Here is a 21,741-nt window from a genome sequence, read left to right as displayed (position 1 = left end):
GCTGCTTTGCAACATGACCAGGTCGTGTTTAATGACCCGGGTCATAAAACAGATTCTTTGCAACACAATTAAAGAATCTGTTCTGCGATTATACATGGATGCAGCCGTTGGGAGGTGGCTGCTGCTTATCAGTTGAACTTTGCTTTATTGTGTGCAACAACAAATGCATGTAAACTGAAACAAGAAGGCATCTGTAGCACTGACACAGATCTGGGCTTGGTCTTATCTTATCTCCAGAAAGCTAACAGGAAGCGTACACACGGTCAGTCCAACATGGAGTGTTATTACAGCGGAGGTTTACTCTGTCTCCATATGTAAGATATGACTGGTTCCCTTGTCTGACAGATTATTTGAATAAACCTGTGGGTTTTTTTTTATTATTATTTGCATGTTTTATAACTAATGATTGTAACCACAGCCTGTACTAGAGGAGTTATTTTGCAAATGGAGTCATTAAGAAACACAGTTGACCAAGCAAGACATAAATATCTGGTTTTAGTCACAGGAGTTGCTTTGCTTCACTTTTGTGCTGAAAAGTGCTTAGAAGTGCTGCAAATTTGACTCTTTAAAAAAACAATAACACTTTTGTCAGTTTTGTTTTTAAGAGTCAAAGTCAGAAATGAAAGTTCACAAACTCCCAGATAAATAAAGGTTGACCAGATTTAAACTGTGGGTTTGCACTTTGTGATGATTTTGCATCAAATCGGAAGTGATTTTAAGACGCTAACTGAGAGCAAAGCAGAGGCAGTGTGATTGCTTGGCCTATTCTGAAATAAAAAACTGACACAAACCGCATTTTTAGAAAGAGGTTTCTCACCGTAACTGTAATGTTCTGTACATTACGCCAACGTTCGGCTGACAAAAATACCTTTTAAAATTATGACCAAAAAATTGATCTTGCTCTTTTGGGAGCCTTCAAATGTCTTTTTGCAACATTTAACTTGCTTTAGCTGTTGTTTTTAAAAACAAAAGGCATCCATCCATCTTCCCAGCTTAGTTCACAGCCACAACATACAAAGAAGATTATCACCAGATGATCTCTACTTGATTATGACTGTCTTAGCAATGTTTCATGGTACTGAATGCAAAATAAATGTTCTCCTCTTCTCCTGCCTAATACCCTTTGCCAATACGATCCCTCTTATTTGGAAGGCGTCTTTGTGGCTTATGTTTTACTACAAGATTAAGTAAATGTCAGGAAGAGTCTGCTGGAGAAAACTATTACTTTATGTGAGGTTAATCAAATGACATAAAGTGTCTGTTCAGGTCTTCTTAACATGACACTGAGTGTGAAGGTTAATTTGGATCCCCAGCTACATGAGAGCATACACACTTACACAGCTACATTACATTCAATGTATTTTTTTCCCCCTTAAATATTTGAGTTTTGACTTTAAGTAAGAAGTTGTAGCTGCTGATTTTGAAGTTATTCCTCTTTAAGAACTATTATACACCAGAATAATTAAAAATAAAGTACCTAGAACGGTCCAAACGTAGCAACAAGGCTGCTTCAGTCGTTATTTTGATCCGTATTCAAACTGCTTCAGACAAAGTTGTGTCTCTTATGTCTTTATTCCTGAATTTGTTTCTCTGGCCATTTGTCCCTGAAGTACCAAAAGAGGTTTATTTTACACTTTGAAGAATCTACAAAAACATGCCTCCATAAGACTGTCTTCTGCCTCTTTAGACATATTCTCTCAAAGTCTTACTCTTCACAAAAAAATAAATAAAAATGAGACGGAGAAAATCTGGTTGTAGCTTTTGTAATGACTCCACCCTCTCAGCTCGCTGGGTCACTGAGCCCTTTCAAGATAATTTGACGTTTGATCCAGCGGGCGTTTTGCCAGCTGAGGGGAACAGAGCTGTCCCGATGGAGGGACGACACACTCGCTCATCGGTCGCGCATAGCGTGCACAGTCATGGAGATTATGTCGAACGCACAAATAAAACAGAGATCCGTCAGGGATCCCTTCCATCAGCCCGTTCAGTCATGAAAACCGTCGGAGCAGAAACGAGTAGACAAACAACCCAGCTGTCTCTGCACATTCCCGACGTGAGGCTCACACGGTGCAGACAAACGTATAAAACAAGGTGGTAGTCCTTAACACTTCAAAATGAGTTTCAAATGTAGTTTTGAATGGTCAGAAAAAGATGAATTTCTTTTTTCCCCTGCTATGCGGTTGTCTCATGCGGCAGAAACATCAATAAAAATCATCACGATGTGGCTCACAGCTGCTATTTTACACCTCTGGGACCAGACAGTGGTGCACTGCAGAAACATGTACTCCTGTTTCTGTTTGCTGCTTTACTAGAGTGAGAGGGAATAATGCTCCAACTTGCTCAAAATATCCTGCAAATGCATGTTGTGCTAAATCTAAAAACGGGAAAGCTGAACACACCATGTGAATGCAAAAAAAGAGAAAAGCTTCATGTTTTGTAAAACCTGCTCTACTTCCATAATCCTTTCTTTAGACTTGTGCTGTATTTGTTAGCTGGTCTTTGCTTTCCTGTGCATTTGCGCGCTTTTAGATCTGTTTTGGATTTCCCTTGTTGTGTATGTTTGGATCCCTTAAGCCTGTGGATAAATTACCCTGAACTGAATGAGTCAGCCCAAAATGTTACGAGTCCAAGCTGCGGGGAGTTGTAATCTGTTTTTTTCAGTGAGAAGGCATAAAGAGGGAAAGAAAAAATCTGAAAAAAAGGGAGACTCGGTCAGAAACAAAAATTCAGACACTGGAATTCGTTAAGACATTTGCAGCAATGCTTTTTTTGCGCCTGGGAACGCCTATTGTTGAATAGTTTTGAGGTTTTTCTCAGGCTCAGACGCTAAAGTTCCTGCAAGTCACGACATTGATCTGGTCAGAGTTCGTTTTTTTTTTTTTCTCACAGCGTCTAAAGGTGGCGTTCACACTTAGCTGTTCAAGTCTGAAACTGTGCAAGTCTGAGTCTCCGGTGGGCCGTATTGTGGCACGGCTTCTCCCAGAAGTGGGCTCGGCTTTGCAGGCAGGTATTGGAAAGTTTCTGCTGCACATTAAAAACAGATGCTGACCAACAAAAGTGCCCTAAATGCTCCTGGATGCAACATGATGCTAGTGCGCACTCATTAGCTCTGTGGTTAAACTAAAACGACAGTTCTCCAACCTTCTTCCTCTTTTCTTTGTCTCTTCCATTGGCCTGAGCCACAAATGGAGTTTCTTTTTTGCTGGGAATGCTCCCGTTGCGTTCAATTACTGCCTTACGGTTTCTGTACGTGACTTTTCATTTGAGACTTTTTAGCACAAGTCTGAATTTATAGCTATATTTAGCACGCTAGCATATCCAGTTCAGTCATAGATCAAGATGGCCTGCTACCTTGTTCTGACACAATAAAAACTTCCACAGTAGAAGTGTTACAACTTTGAAATGCTATATTTGGTCCACAGATGTCAAACGTGTGCTGTTCAGATGTCAACACAGTGCTGACTTTACTTTATCTTATTCCGAGGTGTGTAGATGTCCGCACTGATAAATGACACACCTCTGCATGACAAATGCTCGAAGTGACTTTGGCTTCTTTGCTTTCTTATGAATTCAGGAAATAGTTTTTTTGTTCCAGTTGGGAAACTCATTGCATTGAACTTCAATACCCAAATTGTCCATTGATTTTTTTAAATTTTAATTAGGAAAATTTGTTAATAAAAGGCGAATATGTTCTGACAGCAGAAGTGGCTTGCTCCCTCCAGTTGTTGCTGAACATTTTATTTTTGCACCATTCCTCGTATTATGATGGTGGCACATCAAAAATGATGTGCAAAGCTGACTAATGCGACAGAACAAAGCCCCCTTAATTTCTTTTTATGTCCATGTAAGGTGTTTTTCAATGCTTGGTCATATATGGCAAGAAAGGAACAAGTCTGACGCCAGCCTAACCTTTTACTTCAGTTAGCTGCTACAAAGGAGGATGTATGTGCTGCTGACCCCTGGGGGTTTGTAGAGGTGTAGATTTAGCACTTCAAGCTTGTTTGGAATGTTAAAAGGAAAATCTTGTCTGAAAAAAAACTCCCAAGCCATCAAATTTACAGGAGACAAAAATTGGGCTTACTGAAATGCAGTTTTTGCTGGAAACCTTTTTTTTTATTATTTCTATGTCAAGCTGTGTTGTTTTCAGCTTTTTACTAGAGAAATTTCTCACTTCTCATGTTGGTTGGGGCTTTTTTCTTTGTAGTTTTGTTTTTACTTACTTTCATTTGGATACATGTTGGTGTATAATGACCAGCAGGATTCTAATCTGACTTGGATAGGATTTCTTTTTTTCTTTTTTTTGGTGAGTTGGTTTTTGTAGCTCCTTATCGAGTCTGCGGTGATTTACACTATGGTGAGACAGTCTTGCAGGCTTCAGTTCTGATTTGCACCCATATGCTAATCTAGCCAGCTGCTGAAGAGAACCTTGAAATGAATTGGTGAAATTCCAGACATCGCTTTTATGTTTCTATGTTTCTGCAGTAAATCTGAAACAAATAATTTAACCTCGACAATTGGTCTTGTTGAGGATGATTTTAATTTGGCTATGTCACAACAACAAATACAGTCAGCAGAATGGCTTGGATCTGCATCACACTGCCCCCTGCTGGACACCAATCATTGAATCAGATCTAATTTCCTAGAAGTGAACCTATTTGCATCTACTTGTAATGCTTTAATTAAAAAGAGATGAAAACAAAACCAGTACCTGGGTGTTTTCTTGGAAGGCAGAATCAATTACCTAAACACATCAGCCTGTAAGCAAACTATTTCAGAGAAATGAACTCCTCCCTCCTCTGTGGTTCTTTACATGCAGCAGAAAAACCTGTTTGATTTGGAAAATAACTGCCGTTAAACACATTCTATGAAAAGATCTAACAGAGTTACTTGTAAACATTAGTCACCTCGTTTGTCAAAAGGGTGAGCAACGTCGTTTTCTTTAACTTGAGTTGAACCAGAATACTTTTTTTCTGTTCTTGTATTATTATTGCTTTGTATCAAAAAAATGTAATTATTTTTTGTTTTTTAAAACCTTTATTCGCACAAAAACATGAAACATTTACGTTGCTGATTTGGCTTAGTAGACTGACTCTGTGAAGTGCTCACTCTTAAATAAGCTTTCTACAGATCCAGAAGAAGTATTGAACAAAAACCTGCAATGTCCTGAAACTGTGCAGATGTTTGAATGAGATTCTGGACAAACAGTCCAGACTCCCTTGTTAAAGAGTGTGAAATCCTGCAACATTGTGTTTTCTAGCACTCTCTGCTTCCTCTCTTGTAATGCAGTTCTGGCAGTTTGGAGAGTGGGTGGAGGTGGTGATTGATGACCGTCTCCCGGCGAAAGATGGGAAGTTACTGTTTGTCCACTCTGCAGAGGGGACTGAATTCTGGAGCGCTCTGCTGGAAAAGGCCTACGCCAAGTAAGAACAAAGCTGAAAAAATCACAATCATACATTATTGTTGCAAATCCCTCTTTTTTTATACACTTACTGGCCTTATCAGGTACAGCTTGTTAGTACTGGATTGGGTCTCCTGTTACCTTCAAGATAAGCTTTCATGGCATTGATTCAACAAGGTGTTGGAAAAATGTCGCTGATATTTTGATGGGTTCATGTTTTCTGATTTGGATCCAATTCTGACCCTACTCTCTAAATGTTGCAGCTGAAATGGAGACTCATCGGACAAGTCGATGTTTAGCTGTGAGAATCGTAGTCTCAGTTTCTTGTTGCACTCAGTGTGGTCTATCATGCGTTCAGAGATGTTATTTATCATACCTTTATTGTAACAAGTTGCTTTAATTATACACAGCTTTCTTGAGCCACTCTCCTCTGACTTTCGACATCATCAGCTCATTTTCACCCACACAACAAATTCTCACTTCAGGACTGTTCTATGTAAATCCAAGACTTTGTTTTAATCCCAGTAGATCAGTACATTCTGAAATATCCAGAGTCACAGCATGGCAGGTTACTTCTGACGCTGGTGCTCCGTCCTCAACTCTTGTCCGGAGGGCCGAACGTCTTGCATGTTTTGAATGTAACCCAGCTCTGATACACGCGTTTGAAATGATTGTGTTACTGAATCTGCATGCCATCAGGTGCTGCAGAAACCTGTTAGTTACAAAGTCTTTTAAGTCAGGTGTGTTTCAACAGGGAAAGTCCTATAATATGCAGGATTTTTTTTGGACCACTGGTCTATGTCACATCTAGATATTTAAATAAATTTACTTTCCTTAATTTTATTTTATTTAATAGGTCGTTATTTGTATCGACACGCAATTGAAAATGTCTATTGACTGGCTAGCAGCTAATCTTTGTACTTGTACAAACTTTTGAGAGCAATTGCTAAGCTATGAGGATTAGACAAATCCCGTTTTTTAAGGTTGCAATCCTACTTTTTTTTTTAAAGAAAAAAATAATTTAAATATGTTGTGTTTTTTTTTTATCAGTAGCAATTTTATTGTTCATAAGTCTGTAAGGAGAAAAAAAGAGCAGACTTCTTGTTTAGTATTTGCAAACTGACTGCTCTAGTATGACACCTAGTGGTTGTCCAGCATAATAAATTGGTCATGATTTCTAAAGGGGTTCAATGACCGAGAGCTGCAGCTGCTTCAGTTGACAGCTGTGGTCTCAGTTGTACGACTGACATACAGTATTGTTCATATAAACACATGGCTGCCAAGTCTACACAGTTTCCCATATTAGTGCAATGTGAACATGAGACTGATGGTGTCATATATAAACAGCAAACACTGCAACTGTAGTTTACTTAAACTTTGACATAAAAAAACGCAGCATGAAGTGTTTCTACTGTTACTGCCACTGGTTTCCTTGGAGACCCAATTCATGCGCCAGAACCGCTCTGGTCCGCAGGCTGAACGGCTGCTATGAGGCTCTGTCTGGCGGAAGCACATCAGAGGGCTTTGAGGACTTCACCGGAGGCGTGACGGAGATGTTTGAGCTGAAGAACGCCCCCTCAGACCTCTTCAGCATCATCAGCCGAGCCGTGGAGAGAGGATCCCTGCTCGGCTGCTCCATCGACGTCAGTACTGATCGTTTACACATTCAAGACGATAATGTAGTTTTGTCACAGATTCTGAAAGTGACTGAGTACGTTTTCTCAAACCGTCTTCTAACACGCTTGTGTCAAACTCGAGACCTGGGGGCCAAATCTGGCCCGCTGTAAGTCTTTATGAGGCTCTTCAGACTCTAGGGTGACACAGTAGACTAGATATGAAACTCGCAAATTATATAGTTTTTTATTTTTATTTTTTTAAGAGGACACACGTCGAGGGAAAGTAAAAAAAAAAATCCCCTAATTTTTTAAAAACTTTATTTTGGTTAAATACATTTGAATTAGAGCTTGATATGGTGTCTTGTGTGTTTATATGCATATAAACGTAAAGAAAACAAAAACAAACAAGATTAGTATTTCGCTTTTCCTCAGTGCAAGTTCTCTTTATAAAAATGTTTAAAAACTACAGAATTATCACCTTATAGTCTAAATATATCATAACCTATTCTGTAGTAAGTGTTTGGGGTGGGAAACGGATTTTAGCTGAAGCCACTAGAGGGCAGAGACGCTCACACAACCGAAGCTGCCAGGAATCCAGTGTGTCAAAGGCTTTTGATCAGGACCTTTATTTGCAGACAGGGAGCATTGAACTCTGCAGCGAAGGACATTCTGCCTGGTAAATTTGCCTTCCGATACTTTAGTTTGGGTATGACGAACCAGCGGTCTGACAGAAAAAAAAAAAACGTTGGACCTTTCTCCATACATGATGAAAAGGTGACTCATTGATTATCAGAATGTTCTTTTGCACTGTTGCAATGCTGCAGTCGCATTGCAACAGACGCTTGCAGGTGTGAATAGTTCAAAAACGAAAGCTCCAGAAACGTTATTGATTTTTAGTCGCCACAGTAATAAATCTGAGCTTGTGCCTGCGTCTCACAAGACGTCACATGCACTGCTGAGTTGTATCTCGACCAAGCATTATGAGATTTCCCCGCTCCAGATAATGTGTCAGCCGTGATAAATAAACCATCTCAGTGACCACTATTCACAATCCATGTGTCGCAATGTCTCTTTCACAGATCACCAGCACATCAGACATGGAGGCCGTCACATTCAAGAAGCTGGTGAAGGGCCACGCCTACTCCCTGACCGCTGCGCACGAGGTGAGCTGTCATGCTGGAGGACATGGGGGTCAGGATCGGGCCTGTCAGCATAACAAATGTCGCTGGACGATAAATTGTCCCAGAAGTTATTGCGATAAACGATAATATTGTTGTTTTGAGACCATTTTCAAATAATACAATAGTAATGATGCAAGAAAATGTTCTCAAAGGTCAACAAATTTTAAATTCTAATGAGCAATTAATGCTGGAAGGAGTCCGCTCTGAAACTGATCTGGGACGTCCAGCAGAGTCCTGAGCCACATGCTGTAAAGTCTGGCTTATTGGGAGTTTTAATTAACCTCATAAACTAATTTGAAATCTTGGCGTTTAATCATTGATTAGAAACAAAGTGCAATCTGAGCTCAGAACACGCTGTCCAACAGATGTTTGTTCTGCAGCAGCATCAGTGATTTCTTTGTTTGCTACGCACAGAGCAGCAGACTTCAGGTTGTGAGGCAAACTGGTCGCTTCCTGTTTATGAAGGTTTTGTGGCTGGAATGCAGCTGTTCGTTTTTAGGTGTATGTGCTATATATGTGGCAACGCTAAGAATAAACACGAGCGGTTTCTTTGCCTGAAGGTGATGTACAGAGGAAGCCTGACCAAGCTGGTCCGCATCAGGAACCCCTGGGGGGAGGTGGAGTGGACCGGGGCCTGGAGCGATGAGTAAGGTCTTCCACACACGGATTTGTTTTCACTGTTTTGTGCTTTTGTAATGTAAAGTTCTCTTTTTCCTCGACTGAGATTTACAAATCTTGCTCCCAGTCTGATTCAACTGCAGGGTTTGGGGGGATGTAGATGAGAAATTACTGTCAATATGGAAGAAGTCGCTCCTTTCCTAGTTGGGTAAAATGATGTTTATTTTTATTTTTATTTAGAGGCTTAGCCAGTTAAAATATTTTCAGGAGTGTATAGTGGAATAAATTTGCACCAAAATTTATGTTTGGCACATTTTGTTATTTATTGCTTGTAGATGTCGAAAAGGTTAGCTGAGTAGTACAGGAGTTACAAATGATATTGGTAACCATCAATATTAATCGATATAGATGATTGTCCAGTTTCCTGTCGATCTGTTGTGCTGATTTTCTCCCTTCACTCCACACCATTGTTTGATTTTAAGCAGTCATGAACTACTCAAATACTGCTGCGGCGCAAGTCATTCAACAATTGTTGCTAGGTAACCAAAGAGCGAGTGAGTGAGGTAGTTGATGCCAGCCGCCTTGTTTAGCTGGCTGTGATCATAGCTAAAACCTTATTTCTCTGCCTACATCCCCCAGAATGCTATTCAGTTCTGGGTCAAAGTTCAATAAAATGGATTATTTCTCTTGAACATCAACACTCATAAGTGTTTTCTTGTCTTCCCCTCTTTGGGGAAATGTCTAAGAGGAAGTGGGAACTAAATTTGAAAAACTTAATGGTTTATATACATTATCTGAGATGGACCTCAAGTAGAAATCTAGGCTGTCCCGTTTATTTGTTTACTTTCCGTTCTTTATAAACTTCTCAGCTCCAGAGAATGGGACTCCGTGGACGGCTCCGTCAGAAGTCAGCTTCAGAAACGCAGTGAAGACGGGGAGTTCTGGTGAGTCTAACAGAATAGAGACCCAGCCTAGTAAATTATTTCAACGTTTACACCCGTGCCCCCACCTTTGGACAAGGTCATTTGAGCCGGACTTATTTCCGTCTTCCAGGATGTCCTTCAGTGACTTCCTGCGGGAGTTCACCCGTCTGGAGATCTGCAACCTGACGGCGGACGCCCTGCAGCACTGCCAGATGAAGAAGTGGAACACGTCGCTCTTCGGGGGCGAGTGGAGGAGAGGCAGCACCGCCGGAGGCTGCAGGAACTACCCAGGTACTGACCGACGATGAGGAGACGACTGGAAGAGATGGAACCGGGCCCAGAGATTGTAACTTGATTTTGTTGCCACATTTCAGGAAACAAAACGTTCATCCAAAAAAAATCCCAAGTACCACGTCAAGAGTCTCATGGTGTTAAACTTGCTAAATGGAAAACGCTAAATGGTTCTTTTATTTGTATAAATTTTGTTATTTTGTTGAAAAGAAGCTGTTGTAGAGGGATGTGGGGAAGATTTGGACTGTTGTCTGGAAGGAATGCGGCCAAGTGACTCTTATTTAAGCAGTAATCAATGACACAGTGCTCTTCTTCATTTTTTTGGGAATTCCATTCGTGCTTTTTTTTTGTTCTTACCATATTTTTCTCCTGATTTTAGAAATAAACATCTGAATTCTCATTTAGTATTTTATGAATAAATAAATCCTCATTCAGTATCAACCTGTAGTTCTTGTTTAAGGTGATCCGGCTGACCTTTTGCCCTCTCGCCTGCAGCGACGTTTTGGCTGAATCCTCAGTTTAAGATCATGCTGCAGCACCCCGACACCCCCGGCCAATCGGACTGCAGCTTTTTGGTGGCGCTCATGCAAAAGGACCGCAGGAAGAAAAGACGAGAGGGCCAAGACATGGAGACCATCGGGTTTGCTCTGTATGAGGTCAGCAGCGCTCTATACAGATATCAGTTTCATTTTATTTTCCTTCTTTTTAAATAATCTCTTATTTTGTCTTCTGTCTCTTTTTACAGGTTCCAAAAGAGGTACTAGTCTACATATTTATTTTTCTCCAATAACTCTTAGTTTTGAGGTCAGATTTCAGCCTAGAAGCGAAGAATCAGGATGAAACTTCTCCGCAGTCTCTGTGTGCATTTTTAAATGATGGCTCTAAGAAAACGCTTTGCCGCTTCTGACCGTCTCCCTTAGTTCGTGGGGAGCTCGGGGGTCCATCTGAAACGAGACTTCTTCCTCACGCACGCCTCCAGCGCTCGCTCGGAGCAGTTCATCAACCTGAGGGAGGTCAGCTCACGCCTGAAGCTGCCCGTCGGGGAGTACATTGTCGTCCCCTCCACCTTTGAGCCCAACAAAGATGGCGACTTTGTCCTGAGAGTGTTCTCTGAAAAACCTGCCGGCTCCGAGTGAGTGACGCTAAAGGTTCTGACGAAATGATGCTAACGTTGTGACAACTGTTATGCTCTTTTTTAGAACACGAACAAAGTGTCAATCGAGGATTTCCAAGAAAACACTGTATATTGCAAAGCTTCGAGAAAATACTGTCCTTTCAAAACCGTCTTTTAAATGTCGGTATAGAAAAAAGAGATATATTAATTTAAATTGGAATTGTCATGCAACAAGAAGACGAAAATAATTTGAAGACAAAATATAAAATGTTAATGCTTTTAACCCCTTACTAGCTGGGTTTATTTGTAATTATGTAAAAAAAAAGAAGAAGAAGAAGAAGTAAGCTCTACTTATGCTGTCAGATGCTTGGTTAGTTTGACTTTGTAGTTTTCAGTGAAGCACATACAATAGATGCAAACTGGCAAGATTAGGCATAGCATTTCCAGTCTGTGGTTTATAGATGATTTTATTGAGCAGTACAATTACTTTACAACCATAATTATCACACTCATTAAAAAAAAATATGACCACTAAAAGTGTTTCTAATACAATCCTTGGTTTGTGTCGGATATGCCTCAACAGGCATTTTGGTCAAACCAGAAGCAGTTTTTGTCCAATATTGGTTGGGAAGGATGTAGACCAACCACCCAAAGTCTACAAGTTCTACTGTAGATCCTAAATAGCAGAGATTTTTAGTACAATGTGATAAAAGCCAAATGCAATAGTTTGCATATTAATGTTTCAACAAATAATTCCAAGAAGATTTTGACATATTTGAGGGGAAATTACTTAAGAATCACAAAAATGTTTTCAATCGCTTTCTTTTGTAGTTCCTTTCTGCTCTTGTCCAAACTTTTTGTTGATATTCCTGTCATCAAACTTAAGATTAATCTAATTAATGCAAAATTTATAATTTCAATATTTGATATATTTATCAGGTTCCATTAACAAAAGCATAATGCTCTTTCCTAAAACCAACACATTGGATATCTTGATAAAAGGAAGATTGTACCGAAATACAATACCAAGAACAGTTTACTCATAATTATTCGTTTCTGACATTTTTTGGTTTCATTGTCACATTTTGCATCTGTTGCCATCTACTGAACAATGTCTTGTCAAAAGTCAAAAGGACATAACCTATTTTCTCTTCTGGCTGTCAGGGAGCTTGATGACAAAGTCGTTGCAAATCTTCCACCAGAGGTGAGAGGAAGCGATTAATGCACTTTATCTACAAACTAAATTTATATGAAGAAAGTGTCATTAATGCGTTTGTTGTGTTTCAGACAAAAGTTGATGAGAGCCAGATTGACGCAGCCTTCAAGAATCTCTTCAGGCAGCTGGCAGGAAATGTAGGCGCCCCATAAAACTCACAGTAACTGTGTTGAACTGGCAAAGTCCTAATTAATTCAGTTGAACTTTGTTTGGCCCAACAGGACATGGAGATCAGCCTGACTGAGCTTCAGACTATACTGAACAGGATCATGAGCAAACGTTAGTCATTTGAGAAAACTATTCAATCTTTTTTGTCTCATTGAAGTCTGTGTTGTCATTTCTCTATTATGTGATTTGTTCACCAATAAATGGTCATTTTCCTGCTTTTCTTCTACTGCCAGATAAGGACCTGAAGACAGACGGCTTCTCTAAAGAAGCTTGTCGCAGTATGATAAACCTCATGGACGTATCCTTGAAAACGAGATGAAATTGTGACTGAGCTGCCCGGATCTGTGATTTACATTCCATGTTTTTGAAATCCCAAATGTTCCTGAACTTTGTAACCCAGGCGGACGGGAGCGGGAAGCTGGGCCTGACGGAATTCCACGTTCTCTGGGAAAAGATCAAGCGATACCTGGTGAGATTCAGCACTAAATGCCTCAGTCACCGAGCTGCAAACAACCTGAGTTTAAATCCCTAATCCAGACTTGGTGATTAGGAACGCCATAACTGACCATTGCTGTGGATCCTATTCCATGCTAAAGTATTTATCTGTGTCGCGTAGCAACCACAAACTAGAATTTATTTTTTATTATTTTAATCTGATGGATCATCAGAAAAATTACATGTACATTTGAAGCAGGATGGAAAAAAAATTAAGTGTGGCTAAACCAATCAGTTTTCACCAATCTGATTTGTGTGGCTAAACCAATCAGATTTGGGGTATAAGATTTGGAGTCTTATATATGGTCTGTCATATAAAATCCCATTGAAATACCATGAAACTTAAGGTAACATGATCAAATATGACAAACGTCAACAGATATTAATACTTTATACCCTGTGCTTGAGATTTGGGGTTTGCTGAAGTACTAATGACCAATTTCTAACACAAACATTCCCTTTTTTTTCTTTTTCAAAATATTATGTATCTTGACAAGCCCATTTCAACAAAACTGAATGGTTTCATGTCTAACTTGTCTTTTCTTCCTCTGTCTCTGTGTACTTCTACCTCATCAGACTATATTCAGAGAGTTTGATTTGGACAAATCAGGAACCATGAGCTCCTATGAGATGCGGATGGCCCTTGAATCTGCAGGTGCTGTTTAACATGAATAAAGAAGAAAAACAATCAACTTTGAATTGAGACACATTTTAACCCTTGATTGTGCTGTTTCATCCTCGCCGCTGCAGGCTTCAAGCTGAACAACCATCTGTTCCAGCTGATCATCCTGCGGTACACGGAGGAAGACATGGCCATCGACTTTGACAACTTTGTCACCTGTTTGGTCCGGCTGGAGACGATGTTCAGTAAGATACTTTTATTTTACCCCCTTTTGTGACCTATAGAAAAACCCAATATTGCTTGTATCCCGACTCTCTTTTGAAAGACAACTACCCAGAAGGAAAATCTGCACTGTCTGTTTTTAACAGAAAACGTAAGATGCGAATGGGTTTTCTACGCTTTTGTCTCAACAGAAACATTTAAAAACATGGACACGGATGGAGACGGTCAAATATCCCTTAACTTCTTTCAGGTAGAGCCTGAACTCTGAACGGTATTTTAAATCACCCTACGAACAAACTGTACATTAATTTCCTGCTCTCCTCGTTCCACAGTGGATCTCTTTGACCATGTTTGCCTAGAGATGAGTGGAGTCCATGAACCACATCCCACTACAACTCCAGGCCCATTATTCCCAGATTTGTTTTTATTTTTAACATTTTTACCAGTGCCTTCACTGCTCTCTTCTCCTCCAGGATGGTCTTTGCTGAGGCCTTGTGATGCTAAAACAGACAGACTTTGTGATTCCAGTGCCTCTATCGGAAACGTGCCAATTCTTTATTCGTTGCATGTTTTGCCAAATGAGCTCACTCACTCTGGGTGCTAATGTTTTTGTTTTGTTTTTGTTTAGTTTTTTTACTCTCAAGTAATGCTGATAAACTATATAGTCATAAAAAAATTATTGGTTGGGTATAAGTGGGTGGACACAGGGTTGTGCTTTTGTAGCATTTTTTTGCAAAAATGGGCATAATCAGCAGCACTGACTTGATCTGCTAATTCCAGTTTGGCAATTTGCATTTCAAATGGGATAATAATTGCCAGGCCTTCAGACATCTGCGTGATCATCTCACATAAACACGATAAAGACTTGGTGTTCATATAAATGGCCGACATTCTTGAGATTGGAGTTGTTTTAACTTGGCACAAGTCCTGTCGTTGGCATTATTTTTGCTCTGACTAGCTTGGAAACCTTGTTAACTTTGGGAGGGGAATGTTTTTATTTTTAGCTAAAGTATAATCACTTAGTTATCTGTTTCTTGCAAGACACTTCGCTTCTTGTAATGTCTGAACAGTAACGATATACTACTAAATTCTAAACCATTATTAACTTTTAAAAGTACTGAAACCTTTTTTTCATTTTCCTAAAATATTTTTACATTACTCAAGACCTGGGTATAAAACTGCACAATAACTGTGGCTAATATAGATATATACGTTTAAGGTGAGCAACTTATAGCTGCCAGATATAACAGAATTATGAAAGTAAATACTCGTTGACTCACCTCTGAAACTGGGGACCCAACCCTCTTAGTTTTCCACCCTCTTTGTCGCAGTTCAAGTATTTTTAATAGTGATTGTTAAAAATCTGGACTCTCAACCAGTTGAGACAAGAGCCTGTGTTAAACTTTGCTTCGCAACACCTCAGTCCATCGACGCAAGCAACAGAAAATGAGAGCAAGCATCTGAAAATCATGCCCAGCATTTAACCTAGACAAATATATGCAATATTACATATTGGATGTTTGTAGCACTGCTGCTGGCCTGGCATGTTAATGTTCTTGTGCCATATTTCTTCTACTCTCTTATCAGCTTTCCTGCAGCATTACTGAGGTCTGGTGGTTTATGCACTGTGTCATAGAGAATGTTTTGACTTCGATATATTCGGTCCCATTTAGCTTTTATTATATAGATGATTATATACATGCTCATTGTTATTATGCATGGCGTTTCAGACTGTTCTGAAATATCCTGGGGGGTGGGACGACCTTTGACCTTTTTGTAACGGCTGGATTTTATACTCTGGCAAAGGGATTATGTCAATGTGTGATCATGAAGTGTAAGGTGAACGTGAACATTTTTGCAAAGCAGATGGAAAATGTGTGCATGAAGTGTCAAATGTAAAAATGTTCTGCTTTTAAGAATGGGGTTTTGTTTTTTGTTTTTTAATTACTACTATGATGGGAGCAAGATTTTGAGATCATGTCTAATGTTGCAACATTACGCCTTTAAGTGTTTCATATGGGGGGGAAAAACATGTTTGCCATTTAAAAAGAAAAAAAAACATTTTGTAAATGGGAGAACAGCAATTTGTGACCTGCCTCTTTAAATCGTTCAAACCAACCCCTTTAATTTGCATCATTGCTGACGCTCTTGACTTTTGCAGCATAATGCTTATGCAATGTTGTGTAAAGTTTACACGGGGTTATTTTTCTCGGGGTCGCTTTGAACCCATCCATCATGCAATATTGTGGTTTACGTCGGTGCTTTCTGTCAAATCTCTACACACACTTTGAAAATAAAAAAAATGAGCCTTTGAATTTACCGTCACTGAAGTGTTTTGTTTTCTGAAAGTTTGAAACTGAAATCACAATTATGGAAAAAAAAAAAAAAGTCTTAAAATCTGTTGCAGTGCCAGTCAAGTCCATCTGTCATCATCAAGTGTATTTATATAGGACATTTTAGCAAAATAGTAATTTACATGATAAAAGTTTATCACTAAAATATGACGTTGCAGTGATAAAATAAAGAAAACAAATAAAAAGTTGCAATCCAGACTAAAGCTAATGATGATTCAGTTAGTAATCAAATGCAACTTTGAACAGGAGGCACTGAAACTCAGTTTTTTTTTTCAGTTTTCTGAATGTTTGTTCCAGATTAGTGGTGAATAAAAACTGAATTCTGCTTCTCCATGTCTGATGCAGAGTGGACGACATACCCAGGCCTGAGTGTTTTAAAATTTTTATGTGATAAAAAAAAAAATCTTAATTTTGGTGCATTCAGTTGTTTACAAACAGAAGTGATTTTAAAGTTTATTCTCTGAACTACAGTGAGCGAAGGTAAGGTCAAAACTAGGAGGCTTATCTTCCTAGTTTTAGTAGAATGTGAGCAGCATTCTGGATCAAATAATTTTTATATTTTTTTTTAGTCAATTTGACTGAAGATGAACACATGGAATGGTTTCCCTAGATCTTGTTGGGGTATTAGTCCTTTAATCTTGGAAATGTAATTCAGATGATAGAAGACTGACTTTGTAACCGTCTTTATGTGTCTTTGTAGCTTCAGGTTTGACTCCATCACCACATCCGGATTTTGGTTTTGATCTCTAGTTTCTAGTTGTAATAACTGAAGCTGTGTGCTAATATTTCCTTCCTCTTTCGATCCGAAACTAATTACTTCCGTTTCGTTTGTTCAACTGAGAAAAACATCCACACATTGGTTTTTATTTTCCAAGCATCCGTTCAGTGTTTTGAATGGGTTCACTGTCACCTGGGGGACATCGCAGTATAGAGCTGTGCATCATTGGGTCCGTTACGGTAACTATTATTTATCTGAGCTAGTGGGAGCGAGTTGGATGTTATCTTGGTCTTTAAGTTATGGAAGCTGATATTCCACTTTTTGCAGGATTTCTCTAACAATGAGCTTTTAACCTCAATCGCCGTCCTGTTGACCATATGGAGGTAGCAAGACGACCGGTCTGCAAACAGCCTTGTCTGTCACAGTTCAAGTTTTAAACTTTTTAAGTGTAGCTCTTCTTGCATACATTGGCGACATGAAAACTTGTTTTGTTTGCCTCACTTGAAGGCCGTGTTTTAAATTTTGAAGAATAGATGAGAAAAAAAAAAAAAAATCATGGACTACTAATTAAAAGTTGAATCAAGAAGCATAAATTACAAACATTCTTCAGTTAACATTTATTCCAAAGGGATCGTTAGAACTATAAAACAGGTAAAACATTTTGTTTTTTTTAGGGCTTTTGTTTTCTTTCTCCTTCACAGATCTTTACCAGATGTGACAGATGTGGCCACCGTCCACACCCCAACGAACCACATAAACAAGCTGAACATTTTAATAAATAGCACTTTTAATAGCAACAGTCATTAAAAGAAAACACAAGCAGTAAAATATTTATGATCGTTAAGTTAAATTGTAGTTATTTTACAAGATGATCACATAAGTTAGAACAAATATGCCTTTAAAAAAAAAATACAAAACTGAGAAGTGACTTATTGTCGAGCCACCCTTTAGGGGAATGTATGTCCTATAGGCTCAGAGAGACATGTTTATGTTTTTGTCATATTTACACAAAATCCCAGACAAAAAAAGAAAAAAGGAGTCTACTTTAGGGCAGGAAGTATTCTCCTTGGCATGACGACCTACAAATGTCCTCGGGTGTCCCCCGCTTTTAGATGTAGTTGTTGTTGGGCTCAATCCGGTTCACCACGGAGGAAACTAGCCGCTCCATCTGTTCCGCTCGCTGTTTGCCCGTCTGAAGGACTTCCTCGTGGTTGGCCTTCTCCTCGCTGTCGTAGTCCATCACCGCCAGGTTGGTGATCAAAGACAGGGCGAACACACGCATGCCGCAGTGGCGGGCGACGATCACCTCGTGGACGGTGCTCATGCCTAACAGAGATGACAATTTAAAAAAATGAGCTTATTGGTTGGAAACCATAAGGCGATCGTAATCTGTCTGGACTCTGAAGTTCATGGGAAAGCTTTCAAAAGGTTAAGTTGAAACTATACATCTCTAAAAGACTCTCATCTGCCCTTCCTTCCTGGAAATTGGGAAGTGTGATTACATTTATCGACTACTTTGAGATTGTATCTTTTTATGTAGCTCAACTATAAGGAACTTTGCTTTAATAAATGCCAGCACAATTTAAGCTTATCAAGCTCTGCAAACACTACCCCAATAAAACTCCCAAGGAAGTCCTGAGAATTCCCAAACTGAAGGGATTGTTGCGAGCAGAGCGCCCTTAGTTCTTCTAAACGTGCCACTCAGGTGATCATTGGAGTTAGTCACCTTTATTGGTGCCTTATAATCGTAATTATGACTCAGAAACATCTACTCACCAACCGCATCAACGCCCAACATGTGGAGCATTCGGCACTCTGCGATCGTCTCGAATGACGGGCCGCCCAGCACGCAGTACACTCCCTCCTTCAAGAAGTCTCCGTATCCCAGCTCCTGTCCTACTTCCATGGCCAGCTGCTGCAGGTCTCGGTCGTACGCGTCAGACATGCAGGGGAACCGCACGCCAAACCTGTGAAAGTGGGGTTGGGGTGAAGGTGCATTGTTGAGTAACAACAGTCTGCAAAACCATCCAGTGGCGAGTCAGTAGATGCAGGAGAGTTGTGTTCACCTTTCATCATTGGGTCCAACCAGCGGATTGTTGCCGGCGAACCCTGGCAGGTTGATGTGGTCTTTGATGATCATGATGTCGCCCACCTTAAAGTCTTGGTTCAGGCCTCCGGCTGCGTTGGTGATTACCACCGTCTGGACGCCAAGCAGCTTGAAAATGCGCATAGGTAGAGTGATCTGGAAAAAAATAAACAAAAACACACAAACCTCAGTTTAAAGTTGGCTTGGATGCTTTTTGATCCAGATTCTACAAGAAATCCAGGCTGGAGCAGGACAAACTTACCCTCTGGATCGGATAGCCTTCGTAGAGGTGGAAGCGGCCCTGCATGCAGACACAGGGTTTTCCCTTCATGGTGCCGAACACCAGCCGTCCCGCGTGTCCGTGCACTGAGGAGAAACCACAACCGGTCTGTAAATATCCAGCAGCACATGGTGGACGGCGGCCCCGTCTGAGGGGGTTTCATGTGACGCGGCTCACCGGTGCTCTGAGGGAAGTTGGGGATGTCCTTGTAGTTGAAGGCCACCTGGTCCTTCAACAGATCGGCCAGCCCTCCGAGGCCCGAGCCGCACACGATGCCCACGGTGGGGCGCATGTCCGTCTGTGCCAGCAGCCAGTCAGCTGTGGCCTTGCAGTCCTCATAGCTCAAACTGGATGGGGTTGACACAAGAAAGGGGCAAAGATTAGGCATGACGGCGAATGAGCATAAGGTCAACCAATAAAGGAAAATTGCACGGCTTCCATACACTTTTCTTCAGGCTGAAGGTTTAATCTGAGTGAAGATATTTATAAATATATATATATATTTTTAATCTATGTTGCATATAAAATATCTGCTCTAAAATGACAGTAGTATATTCCACTAAATTCTAACCTTGAGTATTTTATTTCTACGTGACTTCACTTGGAGATAAAATCAAATGTATTGTATTAAATGCCTTTAAGCTTCTAATTTCTTTGGCCCTGAACACATAAGCTCATGTCTGTCTCTCTGTGCCATCCCCCCCCCCACACACCCTCTACCCATGCCCACACATTCCTGAACCCTATTTTTTGCTCCAGGAAGGTCCCACGTGTCCAGCAGAATAAGGAAAGCTATCTTTTTAAATTATCACTCACCCTTTGTTCGACTCTGGAAACATTTCGGAAGGTTGAATTAAAAGTTTGGTGACAATAAAAAGGGAACAAAAAGTGGACTGTGAGCTCCAAAACACGGGGGTGGGAAAAAAAGTTTAGGAATAATCGGTGAATCTTCGGTCTTTGAAAGTTTCCTTAAGCCTTGAAATCCTCTGGATGAGTTTTGAATGTCTGTCCTGTTCCTGAGCAGAAGGATCCCCTCGCCGGGTTTATATTACAGACAGACGCAGCGCTCCTCCCATGCCGTGAATCACGCCTGAAGAAGCTGCAGGGTCATTGGTCGAATAGACACACCTTCAAAATAATGTACGGTGAAAAAAAGAGAGAAAAAAAATCGACCAAAAAAAAGTCCAACTCTGTTCAGTCCACTCCCTTTTACAGCAGGAGCGTCAGCACTTGCGCCAGCAGAAACGTGTGTACACCTCGCCGTTAGCAGGAAGTTGTTTTGCAACGTTCGTCGTGTTGCTAAGTGAATGATCAATCGGGTCTTTATCGACTTGTATGTTGCCTTTTCTCCGATGCGGAACAAGATAAGCCTGGAGGATTCAGCATGACATGCGAAATGTTTTGTTTTCAGCAACACGTGGTTTCTGATTCATGATCGTGTTGTGAAAACATTTTGTGCTTTCCATCACAAGCTTTTTTCGTTTTTTTTTTTTTTCAAGTGCTTTATCACACGAGTGTTTTATGGGACCATTTATTGACACTCCTCCCCACTTTCAACACACAAATAAAACACATTTTTTCTTAGTTTTCTTCTTGATAACTTGATATTTATGATTCTGTTGTGTATTTCTATTTTATGTGCTGCCATAAAGGACAACATACTTACTAGTGAGCACAGATTCATCGATAACACAAATATGAGTTAATAAAAATGTTAATAATCTGCATTAATGCTCTGAATGGTTCTAAAACAGCAAATACATTTATTTAAAGTTTCCTTAATTTCATGCCCCAATTGCTGCTGTCTTATAAAAAAAAAAACACACAAGACGAGGATTTTTGTTGTATTTTTGTTTTGCAAAAACTCATCTTGAACATATTTATTAATGCAAATACATCAACTATAGTGATCTGGACAAAATGTCTGTGACTTTTATTATTCAATGAGCTCTTCCCCCTCCATTCAGCTAAAATAAAACTTGTTTAAAGCCACAAATGTTGCATTAACATTTCAATTTTTTTTTAAAAATAAATAAGGGAAATTTGTTGTAATTTTTAAAGAATCACAGTTTTATTGGTATTTTTAGGTTGTTGGCTGAAAATAAACAAAACAAAAAAAACAAAAAGAGGATGGATGTATTTTCTTCATGTGGAAAATGAAGCAAAGCACTTTCCAACCTATATGACAGGAGAAATATAAAGAAAAAATATTACTGGTTACTTTCAGCGTTAAATACAAAAACCGATGGATCTTTCATTTCTCGTATTTATTTTTTTAAAGTTTCTTTTTGTCTAACATAGATGCAACAGTGAATAATTTGTCAGAAAGAGGAATAGGTAGCAGTCTGAATCGTTTGAATAGTTTGCTTTTCTTGTTTAAAATGTGCTTGCATTGTTTTCTTTACTGTTTCAGGAAGATCGTTTTTGTTAGATTCCTCA

At 39.7% G+C, this 21,741-nt stretch overlaps 2 protein-coding genes across 2 annotated transcripts in view; one reads left to right on the top strand and one right to left on the bottom strand.

Annotated features, from left to right (window-relative positions):
* Positions 1–16,179, top strand: part of capn1 (calpain 1) — a 31,271-nt gene extending 15,092 nt beyond the window's left edge. The window contains exons 5-22 of the mRNA XM_008427895.3: positions 5,287–5,420; positions 6,873–7,041; positions 8,094–8,177; positions 8,756–8,841; positions 9,683–9,757; positions 9,867–10,027; positions 10,523–10,683; positions 10,773–10,784; positions 10,948–11,159; positions 12,306–12,345; positions 12,429–12,494; positions 12,579–12,636; positions 12,759–12,823; positions 12,926–12,994; positions 13,597–13,675; positions 13,771–13,887; positions 14,056–14,114; positions 14,197–16,179. Of these exons, the coding sequence (XP_008426117.1) occupies positions 5,287–5,420; positions 6,873–7,041; positions 8,094–8,177; positions 8,756–8,841; positions 9,683–9,757; positions 9,867–10,027; positions 10,523–10,683; positions 10,773–10,784; positions 10,948–11,159; positions 12,306–12,345; positions 12,429–12,494; positions 12,579–12,636; positions 12,759–12,823; positions 12,926–12,994; positions 13,597–13,675; positions 13,771–13,887; positions 14,056–14,114; positions 14,197–14,223 (1,674 nt within the window). The 3' untranslated portion in view covers positions 14,224–16,179. The remainder of the gene's footprint in view (positions 1–5,286; positions 5,421–6,872; positions 7,042–8,093; positions 8,178–8,755; positions 8,842–9,682; positions 9,758–9,866; positions 10,028–10,522; positions 10,684–10,772; positions 10,785–10,947; positions 11,160–12,305; positions 12,346–12,428; positions 12,495–12,578; positions 12,637–12,758; positions 12,824–12,925; positions 12,995–13,596; positions 13,676–13,770; positions 13,888–14,055; positions 14,115–14,196) is intronic.
* Positions 16,180–17,595: 1,416 nt separating this feature from the next.
* Positions 17,596–20,565, bottom strand: pnp5a (purine nucleoside phosphorylase 5a). The gene is made up of 6 exons (XM_008427894.3): positions 20,119–20,565; positions 19,480–19,649; positions 19,285–19,388; positions 19,003–19,178; positions 18,713–18,903; positions 17,596–18,262 (listed from the first exon to the last, which is right to left on the bottom strand). Exons 1-6 carry the CDS (start codon positions 20,139–20,141, stop codon positions 18,045–18,047), a joined length of 882 nt encoding a protein of 293 aa, XP_008426116.1. The 5' UTR covers positions 20,142–20,565; the 3' UTR covers positions 17,596–18,044.
* Positions 20,566–21,741: the final 1,176 nt, after the last annotated feature.

The sequence above is a fragment of the Poecilia reticulata genome, chromosome 18 (genome assembly GCF_904066995.2).
Source record: "Poecilia reticulata chromosome 18, P_reticulata-male-v2, whole genome shotgun sequence".
Taxonomy (NCBI): Eukaryota; Metazoa; Chordata; class Actinopteri; order Cyprinodontiformes; family Poeciliidae; genus Poecilia; species Poecilia reticulata.
This window is presented reverse-complemented; position numbering and strand designations above follow the sequence as displayed.

Bases quoted from the DNA above. Each gene is read 5' to 3' on its own strand.
- pnp5a (XM_008427894.3), bottom strand. From the start codon at position 20,141: ATGTTTCCAGAGTCGAACAAAGG. The intron at 19,650-20,118 runs GTGAGTGATAAT...AACCCCATCCAG, and splicing joins TTTCCAGAGTCGAACAAAGG to TTTGAGCTATGAGGACTGCA. The intron at 19,179-19,284 runs GTAAGTTTGTCC...ATTTTTTTCCAG, and splicing joins AAGGCTATCCGATCCAGAGG to ATCACTCTACCTATGCGCAT.